General features: G+C 33.7%; 2 protein-coding genes across 3 annotated transcripts in view; one reads left to right on the forward strand and one right to left on the reverse strand.

The window, feature by feature from the left end:
* KCNMB3 (potassium calcium-activated channel subfamily M regulatory beta subunit 3) overlaps positions 1–7,518 on the forward strand; it is a 105,826-nt gene extending 98,308 nt beyond the window's left edge. The window contains exon 6 of the mRNA XM_018047560.1: positions 7,207–7,518. Coding sequence (XP_017903049.1) covers positions 7,207–7,371 — 165 coding nt within the window. The 3' untranslated portion in view covers positions 7,372–7,518. The remainder of the gene's footprint in view (positions 1–7,206) is intronic.
* PIK3CA (phosphatidylinositol-4,5-bisphosphate 3-kinase catalytic subunit alpha) overlaps positions 1–18,931 on the reverse strand; it is an 84,930-nt gene that overhangs the window by 13,689 nt on the left and 52,310 nt on the right. For both annotated transcript variants that reach the window (XM_018047551.1, XM_005675289.3), the window contains exons 3-13: positions 18,552–18,761; positions 17,079–17,329; positions 14,989–15,234; positions 14,230–14,315; positions 10,403–10,508; positions 9,783–9,935; positions 9,557–9,691; positions 2,317–2,441; positions 1,356–1,437; positions 415–579; positions 95–198 (exon numbers count right to left, since the gene is read on the reverse strand). In XM_018047551.1, coding sequence (XP_017903040.1) covers positions 95–198; positions 415–579; positions 1,356–1,437; positions 2,317–2,441; positions 9,557–9,691; positions 9,783–9,935; positions 10,403–10,508; positions 14,230–14,315; positions 14,989–15,234; positions 17,079–17,329; positions 18,552–18,761 — 1,663 coding nt within the window. The remainder of the gene's footprint in view (positions 1–94; positions 199–414; positions 580–1,355; positions 1,438–2,316; positions 2,442–9,556; positions 9,692–9,782; positions 9,936–10,402; positions 10,509–14,229; positions 14,316–14,988; positions 15,235–17,078; positions 17,330–18,551; positions 18,762–18,931) is intronic.

The raw sequence follows: 18,931 nt of genomic DNA on the forward strand, positions 1-18,931 counted from the left end.
ATACAGAAGTATATATTAACACATGTATACATTATACATTAGAATACAAGTAATATTTATATAAAGAATTAAATGGAAAAATAATTTGACTTACTTTAAATGCCAAAAGAAAAAGTGACCGATCCTTTGATTAGTTAACGCTTTTTTGAGTAAAAATCTCACAAGCAGGTTATCCAAATACTGTTCATACTTTAGTACCTATGTCAGTAAAAACATACATAAAAACAAAGCCACATCAATCAGTGTAAGTTTCTTCATGGCTGAATTTAAAGAAAAAAATTTTTAGGAAGAAAATAGATACTCCTGTTAATAAAACTGATTTTTACAAAAGTATAAAACCAGCTAATACAGCATTTTTTGGAAATTGCATGGATTTAAAATAAAACATTATTTTTCTATTTTACATTATTTTACCTGTACTAGCTGAATTAGGTACTGAGAAAGTTTGTCATCTGTTAAATATTTTTCTAAGCACCGAACAGCAAAACCTCGAACCATAGGATCTGGGTAATTGCAGTCCAGAAGCTCCATAGCCTGTTCAGGCTTGATTGGAGGCCAATCTTTTACCAAGCAGTACATCTGTGTATGAGTGAGATAATAAATTATATTTAAAAAGCAAAAATAGTTGTGAATGAGCCCTCTAAGACACTGTCTTAATTTCTCACTGTAAAATTAGATAAAAGCCCCCCTGATGAATTCAGTGCTTAAAATGTTTAATTCTAATTAATTTTTTCAGTGAAAGTTACATAAACGGTATTTTTCTTTACCACACAGATTTTCCTTGACTTACAATGGGCTTATGTCTTGATAAACTTATCATATGTTGAAAATAGCTCAATGCATTTAGCACATAATCTACTGAACATCATAGCTTAACTCAGACTACCTTAAACATTCTCAGAACACTTATATTAACCCACAGTTGGGCAAAACCATCTAACACAAAGCCTATTTTATTATGGCTGTATGGGTACAGACTAGTTGTAAGGATACTGGTTGTTTACCCTCATGATCACCTGGCTGACTGAAGCTGTGGCTCACTACTGCTGCCCAGTATCAGGAGAGACTATTTTACCACATATTGCTAACCTGAGGAAAGATCAAAATATAAAATTTGAAATAGTTTTCGCTGAATGCATATCACTTTCTCACTACTATAAAGTCAAAAAATCTTAAGTTGAACTATGGTAAGTTGAGGACCATCTGTATTAATTAATTAATACATCATTATTAATTAATTTAAAACACAGTCTATTTTATCTCTTACACTTATGCAGATTTTCTGAGAGAAAACAATTTGAACGACATACCAAATTTGTGTAACAGTTATTCAGTAATTTCAAACATGCATTTACCTGAGCTACTTCATCTCTAGAGTTCCATTTAACAGACAGAAGCAATTTGGGTAGAATTTCGGGGATAGTTACACAATAGTGTCTATGTGGAAAAGACAAGACAAAATAAAAAACATTCTTACATGTTATCCAAAAGACCTAAATGTCTAAATTTTCAACTATGCAATCTCTAAAAAGTTCCAAACATTTTAAAAATTTCTTACCATGACTAGCCTTTCTTAAAATCAAAACAAATCTTTGTTTAACACTATAGCTACACCTATATGTATTTATAGACAGTTATAAATGGCATGGAAGACAAAAGGAAAATCCAAATGGAGGACAACTACTTAGGAAAAATTATGAATTTATAACATTCTTTACATAGTTTCTCTTATTAATCATGAACCATGGGAAGAGTTCCCACTTCTACTGTGGTCAGTGGACAAAACTTATTTAAATGGACTTTCTGCAGAAATGCACTGCAACTTTATTTAAATAAACCAGTGTACACATACCAAGCTGTAGGGTAATTTCTTCAAAAGTAAAAATAGGGGATTACATTATTACTTTCAGGAAGCATAAGAAAATATGAAAAATGGAAGGAACTCTTAAAAATGGAAAATATCTAGGCTAACTAAATCACAATTAAATGGGTCTAAAACTACAGGTATTTTTGGGGGGTGGATCTTAAATTTTATTTGAAAACAAAACCAAAAAACCAAATCTAAGAAAAGGTCATGTTAAGGATTTAGAATTTTAAAAAAGCCTTCAATCTACAAGCTTAGTACCAATGCATCATGATTTTCTAGAAATACTGATCTACATCCATAATTTAAAAAAGGATAATGCTTATAATAAAATAAGTGTAAATTATGCTTTATTTACTCTAATAGGTAACGGCAGAAACATGGCAAGATCAAGCCAAAGTCAGTTATTTCTTGTGAAATGGAAGAAATAGAGACTCTATCTTAACACTTACCTGTGGCTCCACAGAAAATCTTTCTCTTGCTCAGTGATTTCAGATAGAGGATCTCGTGTACAAATTGCTCGGAGCTGTTCTTTATCATTTTCTCTTAATTCATTGTCTCTAGCTAGTCTGTTACTCTGTAAAACAAAGTAACATCTTATATAATTTTCTTTGTCATATTTCCTAACCCTCTCCCTCGATTTATGAGTGTTCTGCAAAAAAAAGATTAACTTTCAATAAACTTTACATTGATTATTAACTGTTAAAAAAGTTTATTCTCATTATAAGACTTTATTTTCAGGGATAGGGGAGAACTAGTTTAAATTCTTTCATAACCCTTGCCTAAATATATCCTTATAATCACTGCAACGTTTTCCAATTTCAAAAGTAAAAATAAGGGGAAAACAGGGAAAAAAACAAAACAAAACAAAACACAACACAACAACCCACTTTAAAATACCGCACACTGAATTTTGGAAACTAAAATGAAAATACCACAACTTTTGGTGTAATTCCAAGATTCCAAGTAATGTATTTATTCCCTTTAAATACAAATATATTAGTCACATTAACTATGAACACATTAATATATGATGAAAAACACATGCCATTTAGGATGGGCTTATTTATTCCTAATGGCTAAAGATGAAAGCAGACATCCATGCTACTTGGTTTTTATTTAAAAAGTCAAAGTGTCAGTCACTCATTTGTGTCTGACTCTTTGGATCCTGTGGACTGTAGCCTTCCAGGCTCATCTGTCCACAGAATTCTCCAAGCAAGAATACTGGAGTAGGTAGCCATTTGTTTCTCCAGGGAACCTTCCTGACCCAGGGATTAAAACTGGGTCTTGTCTCCTGCACTGCAGGCAGATTCTTTTATCATCTGAGCCATCAGGGGAGCCCCTGGTTTTTATATATTTAAGTATTGTTAATTTATCCAACAGCATAACAAAATATTACTGGCACATATTCGCTCAACAAATGTTTAATACATGGATTGTGTAATTTGGTCCTATTCTTACTGCTGGGCTCAGAAAATAGTAAAACACCCTGTATTAACAGAGACTCTATTATAGTGGAAAATTAAACGAACAAATAAAGCTATTGGAGAGTCAACATAGACAGATGCTGTGAGTGATGTGACAGAGAAGGACGGGGTGATTACTTTAGACTGAGTGTTCAGAAATGGCCTCTAAAAACACATTAATTTGTTATTCAAATGCCAAGAAAGAACCATCCACACAAAGACCAGGGAAAGATTACCGCAGAAGAAGGAAACAGTCAAAGTGCCCCCCGGACAGAAAGAGTTTGGTGCAGACCAGTGCATCTGAAGTCCAGCAGATGAGGGCGAGGACTGACAGGAGCTCACAGTTACAGCATGGAGAATTTGCAGGTCAGGGTAAAAGGTCTGGATTTTACTTTTAGTGACAGTTATTTACAGGATAAATACTGTTTTAATACTTGATTTATCTTTTATAATTTTATTATTCTGGCTGCTCTGGGTTAAGCGGGAGACCAGATAGGAAGCTACTGTAATAGTCCAGGTAAAAGAATAAATATTTAACCTTCAACTCATCAGAAAAAGTAGTCATTAACATTAATCATTTGGGTTCCAATGGACTCTTACTCTTTTACTTATTTTTGTTTTTAATATAAAATAATTTTGAGAAGAATAAAATATGGTATACACAATATAATAGACATCTTAATAAGAATTTAAACATAGTAAAACTAAATTTATAATCCGAAATGGGCAACATATGTTGAATACAACAAACTTGCTAATCAACTGTCCTGTGTGAGCCTGAAACATATCCATCTTGTGAATACTGATTCCAGATTTCAAATACGTATCTCCTAAGTTCTAGCTTATCATTACTTTTGGTTTTTCTTCTCATACTTGCAATTTTAAAATACAATACTTTTGAAAACTTTGATGACTCATAATTTTGAAGAGAAGATAACCATATTCTTTGCTTCATAAGTACAAAACATTTCTATTTTTTATACTTACAGATATCAATCAGAATAACCAATCCAAGAAGTTAAAACTTTTCTACATTACTTTTTTCCTTCCAGTAGCATTTAACTACTTACAAAGTAAATTTTGGTGTACAACATCACAAAAGTTAAAAAGAATATTGGAAAAGATGTGGTGTCCAGGTTTTTTTATTTTTTAATTTTTTTGTGTTCTTACTAAGGTGTCTTACTAAGGTTCTTACTAAGACATATTGTGTGATAAAGTCATTGCTGCAGAATGACTAACTTAAGTTAGTCATTTTTTGTCCTTGGAGATACACTGTTCACTCACTGTCTCTTGAGTTTGAGAAAATTCATCTAGGATAGTGTCATCTGATGTTTCACTTTATATGATCAATTTTAACATCATCATTTAAGTCTGGAGTAGTGGTTCTCAACTGGGGTGATTTTGTCCCATCTACCTCCCAGGAACCACTGACAGTGTTGGGACACATAACATTTATGATTGTTACAAGTTGTGGTGGTGATATTACTGACATCTCATATATAGAGGCCAGGGATGCTGCTAAACATCGTGTAATGAACAGGACAGTCCCTACAGCAAAGGAATTTTTGACCCCAAATGTCATCAGTGTTAAGGTTGAGAAACTTTGCTTTAAAGCACTATTATCCATTTCTTTGCATTCAAATTCTGATTTAATACTTGTGAAATATTTTTCTCTGTCAAGTTTTCTTCTCTTTGCCACTGTGAGTGGAAAGGGGAAAATTCTAAATTATTAACAGTGTTCAATGAAAGCCTAAAAACTAACAAAACAAAAGACTAAAGATGGTGTCTGCAGACTTCTTTATGCATCTGGAAAGATGATGGAAAACACTGAGCATTGAAATAAGACTGAAGGATGATGTACATCCACTACTGTATCATCCTAGTTATTCTATCCTTCTATATTTCCATATTATATATATATATTTTAGCATAGTTGGAATTAATTAATGAATAATGATTAAATAGTAAAATGTCTTAAGATACAAGAAAACTAAGAATCCCATTGTTGTATCTTACTTAGATTTATGACAGTTATCCATAGATCCAATGGTAACTGAAAGACAGAATCAGTTTTATTCTATTACAAAAATAAACAGTTTTTCTTTGAAATAAAAAATAATTCTTCTAGGAAGAAAATGTCATAAAATATCAATCCTTAAAAAACTTAGAACTGCTCAAAAAGGAAACTCAAAAGCTAAAATGGGCTGTGGCAAACTGAGTTCAACGACTAACATATGAATAAAATAGGAAATAAATGAGTTTTCAAGTATGTGACCTAATTCCAGTAATTCAGTTAATTTATAGGTATAACTAATTGGATAGAGTTAACGGACATTTTATAGAAATGCTTAATTTCAAAATTAAAGAATCAAGGTTATTATCCTTTTTATCTAAGTTAGAATGGTTAAGAGCAAAAGACTTAATACTTATTTAACAGTGACACTGGATAACTTATTTAAACTCCTTAAACCTTTTCTGTTCTGGTAAAATAGGAGTTAAAATGGACTTCCCTGGTGGCTCAGACGGTAAAGCGTCTGCCTACCATGCAGGAGACCCGGGTTTGATCCCTGGGTTGGTAAGATCCCCTGGAGAAGGAAATGGCAATCCACTCCAGTACTACTGCCTGGAAAATCCCATGGACAGAGGAGCCTGGTAGGCTACAGTCCTGGGGCAGCAAAGAGTCAGACACGACTGAGCGACTTCACTTCACTTCAAGAGGTAAAATAGCACCTACCTTCACTGAGGCTACTTTTAAGATTAAATGAGGGAATATGTGAAAAGTAATTGGAATGGCATTTAGTACATAGTAAGCACTTAATATATGTTAAATATATTCAAGGAATTAAATGTACAAGGTAGCGGTTACATTTTTCAAGCAAGAGAATCCCTTTTTTAATGTCTAAAAAGCTAATTGTACTTGTAGTAAATGACAGAATTCAGAAATGATTTTAAATTAATTTCTACTTAACAAAACATTTTGTACATAGCTTTGAAAGTACACAGGTTGGAAGATTACTATCACTGTTATTATTATTATTCTGTTTACAAAAGTTTGGTAAACTCCTTACTGAGAACACAACTATTAATAATAAAGTTAAACTAATAAAAGTTTCTAAGTGTAGGATTCCAGACTGCCTCTGGGTGCGCTATTACTGGGGGTAGGCATGTTTCAGGACCCACATTCATTGAATGGTCTATCTATAATCTTTAATTAGGCCAAGAAAAAGGTGACAAATTAGGAACCTGGGAAAAGAGACAGCAAAGAACAAAAATGCTCTATTCTCTCAGTAATGACACTTTTGCCTTGAAAAATAAGGGAGAGTTTATGATCCTTGAACCCAGTTACATTGTGGTTCTAAGACTACAGCCAAGATCAGACAAACAGATCAATATTTAAACTCCATTTTATATATACTGCTTAATAGCAGAGACTATATTGTTATTGTTGTTTAGCTGCTAAGTCATATCCAACTCCTTTGCAACCCCAGGGACTGTAGCCCACCAGGCTCCTTTGTTCATAGGATTTCCCAGGCAAGAAAACTGGAGTGAGTTGCCATTTCCTTTTCCAGGGATCTTCCCAACCCAGAGATTGAACCTGCATCTCCTGCATTGGCATTTGAGTGCTTTACCACTGAGCAACCAGGGAAGTCCAGCATAGACTACTGTGATATGCTATTTCCTCTGCTTCTAGGCCCAGCTAACAACACATGTACACCTTGGTTTCAAGTTCAAAGTTATTCTCCCAGAGAGGTCTCTCTTGCGCCCAAGACACACTATCCTTTCTCCCCAAATAGTTCGTTATTCTTGACACACTAACTATTATTTCCTTAATGGCACTCAGCATAATTTGTAATCTTGTATTTCTGCTTTTACCAGTCTCAGGCCTATCTTCACCAGCACACTATAAACAGTAGAGGTCTCTTCAGGTCACAGCTTTATTACCTGGTACCTACTGTGTCAAGATCAAGTAGAGACCAAAACAACACATGGAAGAACAGTACAAGAAAGATCTTAACGAACTGGATAACTACAATGGTGTGACCTGTCACCCACAGCCAGACATTCTGGAGTGTGAAGTCAAATGGACCTTATGAAGCACTGCGGTCAATAAAACTAGTGGATGTGATGGCCTTACAAATAGCTGTGAAAAGAAGAAAAGCAAATGGCAAAGGAGAAAAGGAAAGATACACCCATCTGAATGCAGAGTTCCAAAGAACAGCAAGGAGAGATAAGAAAGCTTTCCTCAGTGATCAGTGCAAAGAAATTGAGGAAAACAATAGAACAGGAAAGATCAGAGATCTCTTCAAGAAAGTTAGAGATACCAAGAGAACATGTCATGCAAAGATGGGCTCGATAAAGGACAGAAATGGTATGGACCTAACAGAAGCAGAAGGAATACTAAGAAGAGATGGCAAGAATACACAGAAGAACTATACATAAAAGATATTCATGACCCAGATAATCATGATGGTCTGATCACTCACCTAGAGTCAGACATCCTGGAATGTGAAGTAAGTGGGCCTTAGGAAACATCTCTATGATCAAAGCTAGTGGAGGTGATGGAATTCCAGTTGAGTTATTTAAAATCCTAAAAGATGATGCTGTGAAAGTGCTGCACTCAATATGCCAGCAAATTGGGAAAACTCAGCAGTGGCCACAGGGCTGGAAAAGGTCTGTTTTCATTCCAATCCCAAAGAAAGGCAGTGCCAAAAATGCTCAAACTACCACACAATTGCCTTCATCTCACATGCTAGTAAAGTAATGCTCAAAATTCTCCAAGCCAGGCTTCAGCAATACGTGAACTGTGAACTGGATTTAGAAAAGGCAGAGGAACCAGAGATCAAGTTGCCAACATCCGCTGGATCATCGAAAAAGCAGGAGAGTTCCAGAAAAACATCTACTTCCGCTTTATTGACTATGCCAAAGCCTTCGACTGTGTAGATCACAACAAACTATGGAAAATTCTTCAAGAGATGGGAATACCAGACCACATGACCTGCCTCTTTAGAAATCTGTATGCAGGTCAGGAAGCAACAGAAGAACTGGACATGGAACAACAGACTGGTTCCACATAGGAAAAGGAGTATGTCACCTAGTATACTGTCAGCCTGTTTATTTAACTTATATGCAGAGTACATCATGAGAAACGCTGGGCTGGATAAAGCACAAGCTGGAATCAAGATTGCTGGGAGAAATATCAATAACTTCAGATATGCAGATGACACCACCCTTATAGCAGAAAGTGAAGAGGAACTAAAGAGTCTCTTGATAAAAGTGAAAGAGGAGAGTGAAAAAGTTGGCTTAAAGCTCAACATTCAGAAAACTAAGATCACGCATCCGGTCCCATCACTTCGTGACAAACAGATGGGGCAACAATGGAAACAGTGACAGACATTATTTTGGGGGGCTCCAAAATCACTGCAGATGGTGACTGCAGCCATGAAACTAAGATGCTTTCTCCTTGGAAGAAAAGTTATGACAAACTTAGACAGTGTGTTGAAAAGCGGGGACATCACTCTGCTGACAAAGTTTCGTCTAGTCAAGGCTACAGTCTTCCTGGTGGTCATGTACGGCTGTGAGAGCTGGACCGTAAAGAAGGCAGAGAACCAAAGAATTATGCCTTCAAACTGTTGTGCTGGAAAAGATCCTGAGAGTCCCTTGGACAGCAAGGTGATCAAACCAGTCAATCTTAAGGAAATCAACCCTGAAAACTCATTGGAAGGACTGATGCTGAAGATGAAGCTCTAGCATTTTGGTCACCTGATGTGAAGATCTGACTAACTGGAAAAATCCCTGATGATGGGAAAGATTGAGGGCAGAAGGAGAAGAGAGCATCAGAGCATCACCGATGCAAGGGACTTGAACTTGGGCAAGCTTCAGGAGAAGGTGAGGGACAGGGAGACCTGGCATGCTGCAGTCTATGGAGTCACAAAGAATCGGACATGGTTGGGTGACTGAACAACAACCTGTTGTGTAGTAAATATATATGTGTAGTCAGTATTAAATAAAATATTTGTTAAATGAGGCAGGCTAAACTAAGAAGCAGACTGCAGAAAAAATATTAGCATACAGAATTGTATTCTATTGCAACACTGTTCTAGAGTCTGTAATACTAATGCTAGTGTAACTAAAACACATGAAACCTTTTCCATTCAAAGAGTAAACGTAGGATGCAAATGCACTGATTATGACTGATACTTAAGGAAAACTCTGCGATTCGCCTTACCAGTCCTGCATGGGAATAACTAAATCCTGCTTCACGGGATACGGACCAGTTGGCATGCTCTTCAATCACTGACATATCTGGAAACTTTACCACACTGCTGAACCAGTCAAACTCCAACTCTAAACATGGAGTTTCCTAAGAGATGGAACAAAAGTTATTATACATATTATACTTGACTGTCACACACATGAAAAAAAAATCTAATTTATGATAATAAAAAGCTTACTTTATTTGGATTTGATCCAGTAACACCAATAGGGTTCAGCAAATCTTCTAGTCCATGAGGTACTGGCCAAAGATTCAAAGCCATTTTTCCAGATACTAGAGTATCTGTGTAATCAAACAAGTTTATATTTCCCCAGGCCAATGGACAGTGTTCCTTAAGAAACAGAGAAATGTTCACTATTCTGTAGATTAAATTATAAAATGCATTTCAAAATACTTTTCTTTGCCAGAAAGGAGAATTCAACAACTGTCTTTTAAACTGTATCTATAACAAATCACATTAATTTTTTCCAAGTGTAGTTTCATTTTCCCCATTTGAAAGTACACATATTTTAAAAATTATAAACGGGAAATACAAATCAAAGCAAACGACATATTTATGTGTAGTTACTGTACTGTGCACATTAAGTTTTATCAGTATGAACTGAGGACATATTCATCATAAAATAAATTCTGGAAGCTCTACTAAGTTATTCTTCTTTAAATAAATATATTATTTTTAAATGTTTGATTTATTAATTTTTAAGTAAGGGAAAAAATATCCATTTCTTGAAAAATTCAATCAGCAGTATATTCAGGGGTTTTAAGGAGTGAATATTTCTATTCTTTCTGATACTTTACCTCTTTAGCACCCTTTCGGCCTTTAACAGAACAAATGGAAAGGCAAAGTCGAGCAGCACGAGGAAGATCAGGAATGTATATATCGTAATTCAGCCATTCATTCCACCTATGAACAATTTTAAAGAAAAAAAGAATTTACCATAGAAGACTTTATCCAGACTATCTAAATGACTCCTATAAATCACTAAGAGAAAGATAAATCAAAGGAAAACCAGCTCAGAGACTGACTGGAACAGAAACTTTACAAGATCAAATCTAAATGGCTAATAGACATGAAATAGTCAATATCATCTGTCATCCAGAAAATGCAAAAATAAAAAATAACACTATAAAAGAGAATGGCTAAAACGATAAAGACTGATGATACTGAGGGGTGGTAAGGATATTCATTAACAGGAAATCTCATACATGCTAGGGGAGGTGTAATTTGTACAACCAATTTGGAAACCATTATCTACTAAAACTGATCCCTAACTTGGCTCCATTTCTAGGTATAAAACCACACAAATGTACGCAATCCTGAACAGAATGCTAACAGAATTATATACAGTATCTCCAAACTTCAAAAAAAATCCAAATGTCTAACAGTAAATAGATAAATGGTAGTATGGCCATATAATGGCATACTGTGTATCAATGGAAATGAACACTAGTTATTTACAATATAGATGAAATCTTATAAACATAATGTTGACTGTAAGAAGCTAGGAACAAAAGATCAACTCCTTGAGTCCATTTTGTATAGAATTTAGAAACAAGCAAAACTAATAGCATTAGAACAGTTACCTTTGGGGAGGAGAGAAGATTAATGGATTGGGAAGGAGTATGAGGAGGGGTTTTTGGAATGCTGGTAAATGTTCTAATTCTTGACCAGCATAGTGGTTACATAGGTGGTTATATAGGTATTCATTTTGTGATAATTCACTGAACTATACAATCATGATTTGTATAATTTTATGCATTTGTGCTGTACTTTGGTAAAAATAAAAAACAAATTCACTTATAGAAAATGGAAATAGAAAAAGGAAACTAAAAAGTAAAAAACTAAAAACAAAAAACCATAAAATTAATTTCCTGTTATGATTAAGATTATTTTTAATTACTCTTATGCATGACATAGTTTCACTCAGAAGAGCCTGTTAATTTAAATAAGTCAGTAGATAAATAAAATAAAAGATACATAAGGAGAAAGTATTTAAATTTCAGAGTAACTACTTCACAGGAAGTAATAAAACTTGACATAATGAGAAGAAAAATGTTACTACAAAAAGTGATATAAATTATTCAAATTTTCATAAGTTCCCTTTAACTTACTGGTTGTTACACGTGAAATTATGTCTATGTTTGGTATACATACTTATAAAGAACCAAATACAATAAGTAGTTCTTTTTTCTTAATTAAAAAACAGAGTAATGGCTAAAAATATGAATTCAGAAGTCAGCTTGTCTGGAGTAAAATCTTGTTTCTACTGTTTTACTAAATGTGTAACCCTTGCTTTGTTTTCTCATCTGTGAAATGGGACTAATAACATCATCAACTCTCATACAGCTGTTGCGAAAACTAAATGAGATAACATACGTAAAGAAATTAGAACAGTAACTGCTGCTGCTGCTGCTAAGTCGCTTCAGTCGTGTCCGATTCTGTGCGACCCCATAGACGGATGGCAGCTGACCAGGCTCCCCTGTCCCTGGGATTCTCCAGGCAAGAACACTGGAGTGGGTTGCCATTTCCTTCTCCAATGCATGAAAGTGAAAAGTGAAAGTGAAGTTGCTCAGTCGTGTCCGACTCTTCTCGACCCCATGGACTGCAGCCCACCAGGCTCCTCCGTCCATGGGATTTTTCATGCAAGAGGACTGGAGTGGGGTGCCACTGCCTTCTCCAAGAACAGTAACTAGTCCATATTAAAAGCTCAAGTGTCCATTTATACAGAGAAGACTTACATTTAAAATGGGGAAACTCAGCTAGAAGGAAATCTAAAGGGAAAGCAAACAACAAATGCAGGGAAAAGAAATACTGTAAGCTTTGTTAAGTTCATAGTAATTCAAGAAAAATTAGATGGTATATCTCAAATGTACCTAGTACTTTTTATGACACTGAAACCTTCTGAACTGCTCATAATTAATGAAAAATTTTCTGCACGCTTTTTCAGAGAGCTGTCTTATTAATCTATTATAGTTATTCAGTACTGTGTTAACCAACTAAAGCATATTCTTTTCTTCTTCTAAAGTCCACACAAACACGCACAACCCAATTAAGTTCTTTAGTTTTAAGCAATGGTTATATATATATATATATTCCAAATTTATTCTGATTTTGGGAGATAACTGGTAACATTTATATGGAAATCATAAAGTATCTAATTTATTTAGCATCTAGAAAGCACAAATTTGGAAAAATCATTTAATCTCAGAATTTTTAAGATTCTATCTAATAACTTCATTTATTTTTATCTCTGATTTTTAAGTACAGAAAAGCTCAAAAATTTACTTAAGTCTTTATACTACTTCCATAGGGATTTTACCTTATAGATATTCTTAAAGAAAAGATAATAAAACAGAAATCCTTTCTAAATAGTTACTTTAATATATTAAAATTTGACATTTTGATCTTATATCATTAAATAAATTTACCTTTTACTTTTCTAAAGTCTGTTTGTTACTTGAAAGAATTAAGATAAATCTAACATTATTTTGGGGTCTTTCCTTGGGCTTGTTGAACCCCTTAGGTTGTTGGTTTTATAGTTTTCACCAAAATTTGGAAATTTCTGGCTATTATTTCCTCAAATATTGTTTTTAGGCTCCTTGCAAAAGCACCCACTTAACCTGTGACAGATATGCTGTATGAATGGGAAACAAACTTTTGTTGGTCTAACAAAAATTTTTAAAGGATTCTGGTGTTGTCTATTGCCACAGTGTAACTTCTAACCTGAATGATGTGCTTTCTGACCTACAATGGTTCAGGCAGGATGGCAATTATATTCCTTCTTCCTGGTAGAGAAGGCTACCATCTCTCTGAACTTTACCTATGGTCTAGAAGGGTGGCACCTCTAGCAATTACAAGACCAGAACTTTTCCCTGACTTTTCTAGAACTCAGTCTGAATTCATTATGAAACTTACTTCTGAAAGATCCATTAGTTAGCTCTACTGCTAGTCTAAAAAGTCTACTTTAACATTTAAAACCAATTTGAGTTCTCTTAAAATACTACTATATTCAGGAATAAACTTTTACTCCCAAATGATTCTATAAAGAAAGGCAAAGAAATGGCAAGATGGAAAGTTGCTGAATTGTACTACCTTTTTTATTTCTTCATTTTATCTAGGCAGTAATCATTTTTAAACATTTCCAATAACTCCCCCTCCCACTAAGAAATTGGTTTGTTCCCCCAAATTCTTTACTTGAATGTCATAAACAAGTATTCTTGGGAGTGCTGTAAAGGAAACTGCCTCAGAGTAGTACAGCTCTGGAGTTATTTGCCAACTCTCACTTCTCAATGGAAATGGAGTTTAAAAAGGAATAAAATGCAAGGATTTTAGATCTACTGTAAGGAATCATCGGCACAAAACGATAACCACATTCTGTTTTCTCCTCGACACAACGAAAGAGAGAATCAGAAAAACTGTTCCAGTAACATTTCAGAGAAAATAAATAAAGTGATCCTGGAATGAGGATACTTATTTGATGGAATGTCCTTATGTTCTATATTAAATGTCTGGGAATTATATATGACTTCCATAAAACTGATAATATAAAATATGCTACTTTTATTTATTATACTGTTAAACACTAATATGACTTTTGAAAATATAAATTCATATACTTCCTTACCTGGGATTGGAACAAGGTACTCTTTGAGTGTTCACATTATCACATAAGGGTTCTCCTCCATGGTAGATACCTGTTCGAACATAAATCTAAGGGAAAAAAAAGTTATGTGTATACACATACATATACGCATGTACATATACATATTAGACAAGACCAGTATTAAACATTATCAAAACAATTTAACTGATATGAATGAGAGAATCAACGAAAAGTTTTTGTTCAGATGTAGCTTTTCTGTTCTCTTTTTCTTCCCATATATAGTAAATTAATAAATCATGTAGATTTTTCACCAATATGTTGCTGCCTTCAACACAGGCCCACAATCCCTTTTTAGGCCAGTTATGTAATTCTGAATGATACAAATTTACAAATTTCAGAACGATAAATTGGTACATATACTAAATATTACTTAGTACTCTTAGCAGTTAGAGCAGCACTTCATAGAGAAATTATTAATATTTCTATAACAAAACATATGGATATTTACACTAAGTGGGATAAATAAAGACTATAAAAAACCTTGCTTCAGATTAGGTCAGGTTTTTCTGCCAAATGAATTCTATAAAAGTTTGGTTTTAAGAGCTTAGAATTACAGATATTAGAATTATTAGAATTACAGAAAAGGACTATAAACTGAGGTAGATGCTTTCTAGCCAACTGAAAACATACTGCAGGTCAACAGATTATGATATAGTTCAATAAAAAAGATTTATATAAAATAATTTATGTCAAATTATAAACAGCAATACTTGACCTTACCTTGTCAATGTCTCGAATATTTACATTCACATAGGTTGCACAAAGAATTTTTATTCTGAGTGCACTATTTATAACCCAAAGGGATTTTGTAGATGTTTCTCCATTCATATATGGCGTAGCTGTGGAGATGCGTCTGGAATACGATGGCATTGTAAAACAGTCCATTGGCAGTTGAGAGTAGAGGCTTTCTTTAGCCATCAGCATCAAATTGGGCATCCTCCCAAGCATTATACAGCTTCTTATATACTGTAAGAGATTAAGGTGGGAGGGGAGAAGCCATTTCTTGTAAGGTTTTCATTTTAAAAGCAAAATGCAAGACTATTATGAGATAATTTACATACTAATCTGCAAAGGTGATTAAACAAATCAAACATTATAGGTATTTTTTTAGCAGTTGCTATATTTATAACATTTAAAACACTAACATTTGGGAGTGAGGTTACAGCACAGATAAGCCAGGCACCTCCTGGCATATAAATTGTATAAAAGAAAAGAAAAATCAAGGTCAGCTTTTGAGACTACAGTTCTACCTTCAACTGGAAAAAAAAAAGAAAGAATTAAAAATAAGGATCAGGACATACTCATTATGAAAACACTGTACTTAAAGGAAAAGGCAACCTATTTAGAAAGCCTCTGTCATTCAACGTATTAAGTCACACTGATGTAAAATGCAAGAGCTGCTGCCCACTTGTTCTTTCGTCCCAACATTTCTTGAGAAACATTTCTTAAAAAAAAATCACACACACACACACACACAAAGAGAAGAGACTAATAATTATGAAATATGTTTTAAAAAATATTAAAATGCATTGGTTTGAACTTTAAAATGATAATCAGGATAGAGATTTTTAATATAAATGCTACTGTACACCCCTAATCTCTCAGTAGGTGAAGATCGCCTGTCAATGCAGGAGACACAGGTTCGATCCCCAGGTTTGGAAGATCCCCTGGAGAAGAAAATGAAAACTCACTCCAGTATTCTTGCCTGGGAAATTCCATGGACAGAGGAGCCTGGGGGGTTACAGTCCATGGGGTCACACAGAGTCAGACACAACTGAGCTACTAAGCACATATACACATAGCACTACTGTACACATATTTAAAAAATCTACTTCCTTACCCATAAGCCCTAGTAGAATGTAAGCAAACTAAAAGCCAAGACCATGTCTTACTTGGTATTGTAAATCAGTACTTGACATACGCTTGGTACAAATATGGTTGCTTCTTATAGTTATTTATTTAATGAATAGAAAAACAGAGTAGAGAAGTATTAACAGTACATCTTAATTAACTGCAGACCATGGATTTTGAAATGTTTAATTCCTTCTAGTGCCACTGTTTGGAAAGGGATAAAAATCACTAAATGCCCCATATTTGGGTGTTAGTGTAACTGCCTTTTTTTTTTTTTTTTTTTTTTTTTGGACAAAGAACATTTACTTTATTGCTAACACTGCGTATTCAAATACAACAAGCCCTTTTCTGAAAAGTGTGGCACATGAAAAGCCTTTTGGGCAAGTTTAATGTTATTTAAAATTCCTATTGGCTATAAATGTATTTCCACTATAGAACTGGAACAATCAGAAAAAATGAAAATGCATTTTTTGTAAAACACCTGAAATATTATTATATCTTACCTCATGGCACAATTAAATAGTCACCAAATCAAATGTTTGTATCTGAATAATGACATAACTATTGTTACAACTGTAAACTGTTACTCAGCTTACCCATATACATGTAGTCAGGTCCCCAAATATTAATCATATAAAATCTAAAAGAATAGCATTGGTCCTCTCAAATCCATCAGTCTCTCAAGCTAAATATAGTGTAAAAAAATAAACTTATTAATGCTATTTACTAATACTAATTATTTAGTTTTGGGAATTCCCTGGCAGTCTAGTAATTAGGACTTGGTGTTTTCATTGCCAAAACCAGGACTCAATCCCTAGTCAAGGAACTAAGATTCTAGAAGCCAAGTAGTGTAGCCAAAAAAATTAAATTTACAAAAACTGCATCCTAAATACAGATACCAGTTCCCAATGTTATTACCTTTTAAATTTAAATTAATATCTTTAAAACTTGTTACTCACCTTATACTGACTCAGAGGATATTTTTCTAGGAAGTATTCATCACATCCACACACTTTTAAAATATACTTGCCCTGATATTCTAAAACACAGAGTTTTAGTTGTTCAGATGATAGCAACATACTTCGAGTTTTTTTCCTGATTGCTTCAGCAATTACTTGTTCTGGCACACAGTCATGGTTGATTTTCAGAGTATACTTCTGTTTGTCATTATTTGGAGAAACTATTACCCAAATCACCACTATTATTTGCCCTAAAATAGAAAAATAATATTAGATGCAATCACCACATATATTTCATTTTTCAAGAGACAAGTTTCAAAAAGTATGCAGTACCATTACTCTAACCACAAACAGACATGACTTATAATCAACCATAATTAAATACAGGTAAATGTCAGGTAGAAAGAGCAAATCTTCACATCTGATAGGGCTGACAAACCATGCCCCAACCTCATGTTTTAAGGCAAGCACACAAAGCTGTGACTACTGTGTGTTGCAAGTATCTTGAGATCAAGCTAATTTCCATTCTAAACTGCATGACATACTTCATACATACAACCGCTCTGAAGAGTGATTCATGACAGCATCAAAGGTTCAACAGTACTTTAAGTACAAGTGTGTCTAGTAACTATGGGAAAGAACCATGGAGACTTAAAGAAAGATGCTGAATCAGAATGAGACAAAAGATGGGGGAGGGAAGGGGAAGAAAATAAATTTTCTATTTTTTTCCTTTTATGATTAATGAAGTGTAAAGCTAGGGGACCAAGAAAAAGAAGATGCAAATGAAAAGATTAAAAATATGTTGGAGTGGCCAAGGTATACACAGTAAAATTCTTTCAGATTTTCTATATGTCGGAAAATTTTCATAAAGAGTATTAGGAAAAAATGAAAAGATCATTCCATTTTAAAAACTAAGCTAATATAGAAATGAATTTTAAATGAAGATCTTATGTTATATAATCATTAAACTACTTTGAATAATATGGCTGAAATAGTAATAAGATGTCTCAATTTATTCTACTGACAGAATACTATGTTTAATAAGTAAACCTATTCTATAACTTTCCATTAAGAACTTTACTTTGTTACCTTGAAAAACACAAATATTCATCTGATACAATGATATTTTCATTTCTAAAACAACTCAGTTTAAATATTCTCATGTTCACTTAATTTTAGAAACTGATATACTGTCAATAATCAAGTCATTATTACCACTCATTATGATCAGAGTTAAACACTGCATCTAACATTTACTTTTTCTTTGTATATAGTAAGAATGTGTTAACTTTCTCCATAATTTCATAAAATTTCTATTTATAGTTGTTTTTATTTGTAAAAATATAATTAGCTGTAATTCTGTTAACAGTGAATTTGAAATTCAATGTTTTCTTTTCAGTTTTATAATGATATAGGTACAGATAGAAGTTTTCATTAGGGTGGCCATTTATGGTAGATAAATAATTTTCTTACCTTTATCCAATTTATTATATATGTGCTTTGGCAATTCTGGTGAAGATTCTACATTTGGAGGATAAACATACATTGCTCTACTATGAGGTGAATTAAGATCCCTAAGATCCACAGCTTCTTTACAAACATTGAGAATATTTCTTCGGAAGTCCTGTACTTCTGGATCTTTAACCATATCGAATTCACATACTGGCATGCCGATAGCAAAACCTTAAAGAATATAAATATTCTGTTAAACACACGGTAAGACCATGCTTGTTATAAACAAGGAATTTGGTAGATATGGACAATCACAATAAAGAATTTTCTGTGTTAATAAAATTTTTGATGAATACATATAGTAAGAATTGACAAAATCTCAAATATGTTTAACATATAAA

This window comes from Capra hircus, chromosome 1 (genome assembly GCF_001704415.2).
Source record: "Capra hircus breed San Clemente chromosome 1, ASM170441v1, whole genome shotgun sequence".
Classification (NCBI taxonomy): Eukaryota; Metazoa; Chordata; class Mammalia; order Artiodactyla; family Bovidae; genus Capra; species Capra hircus.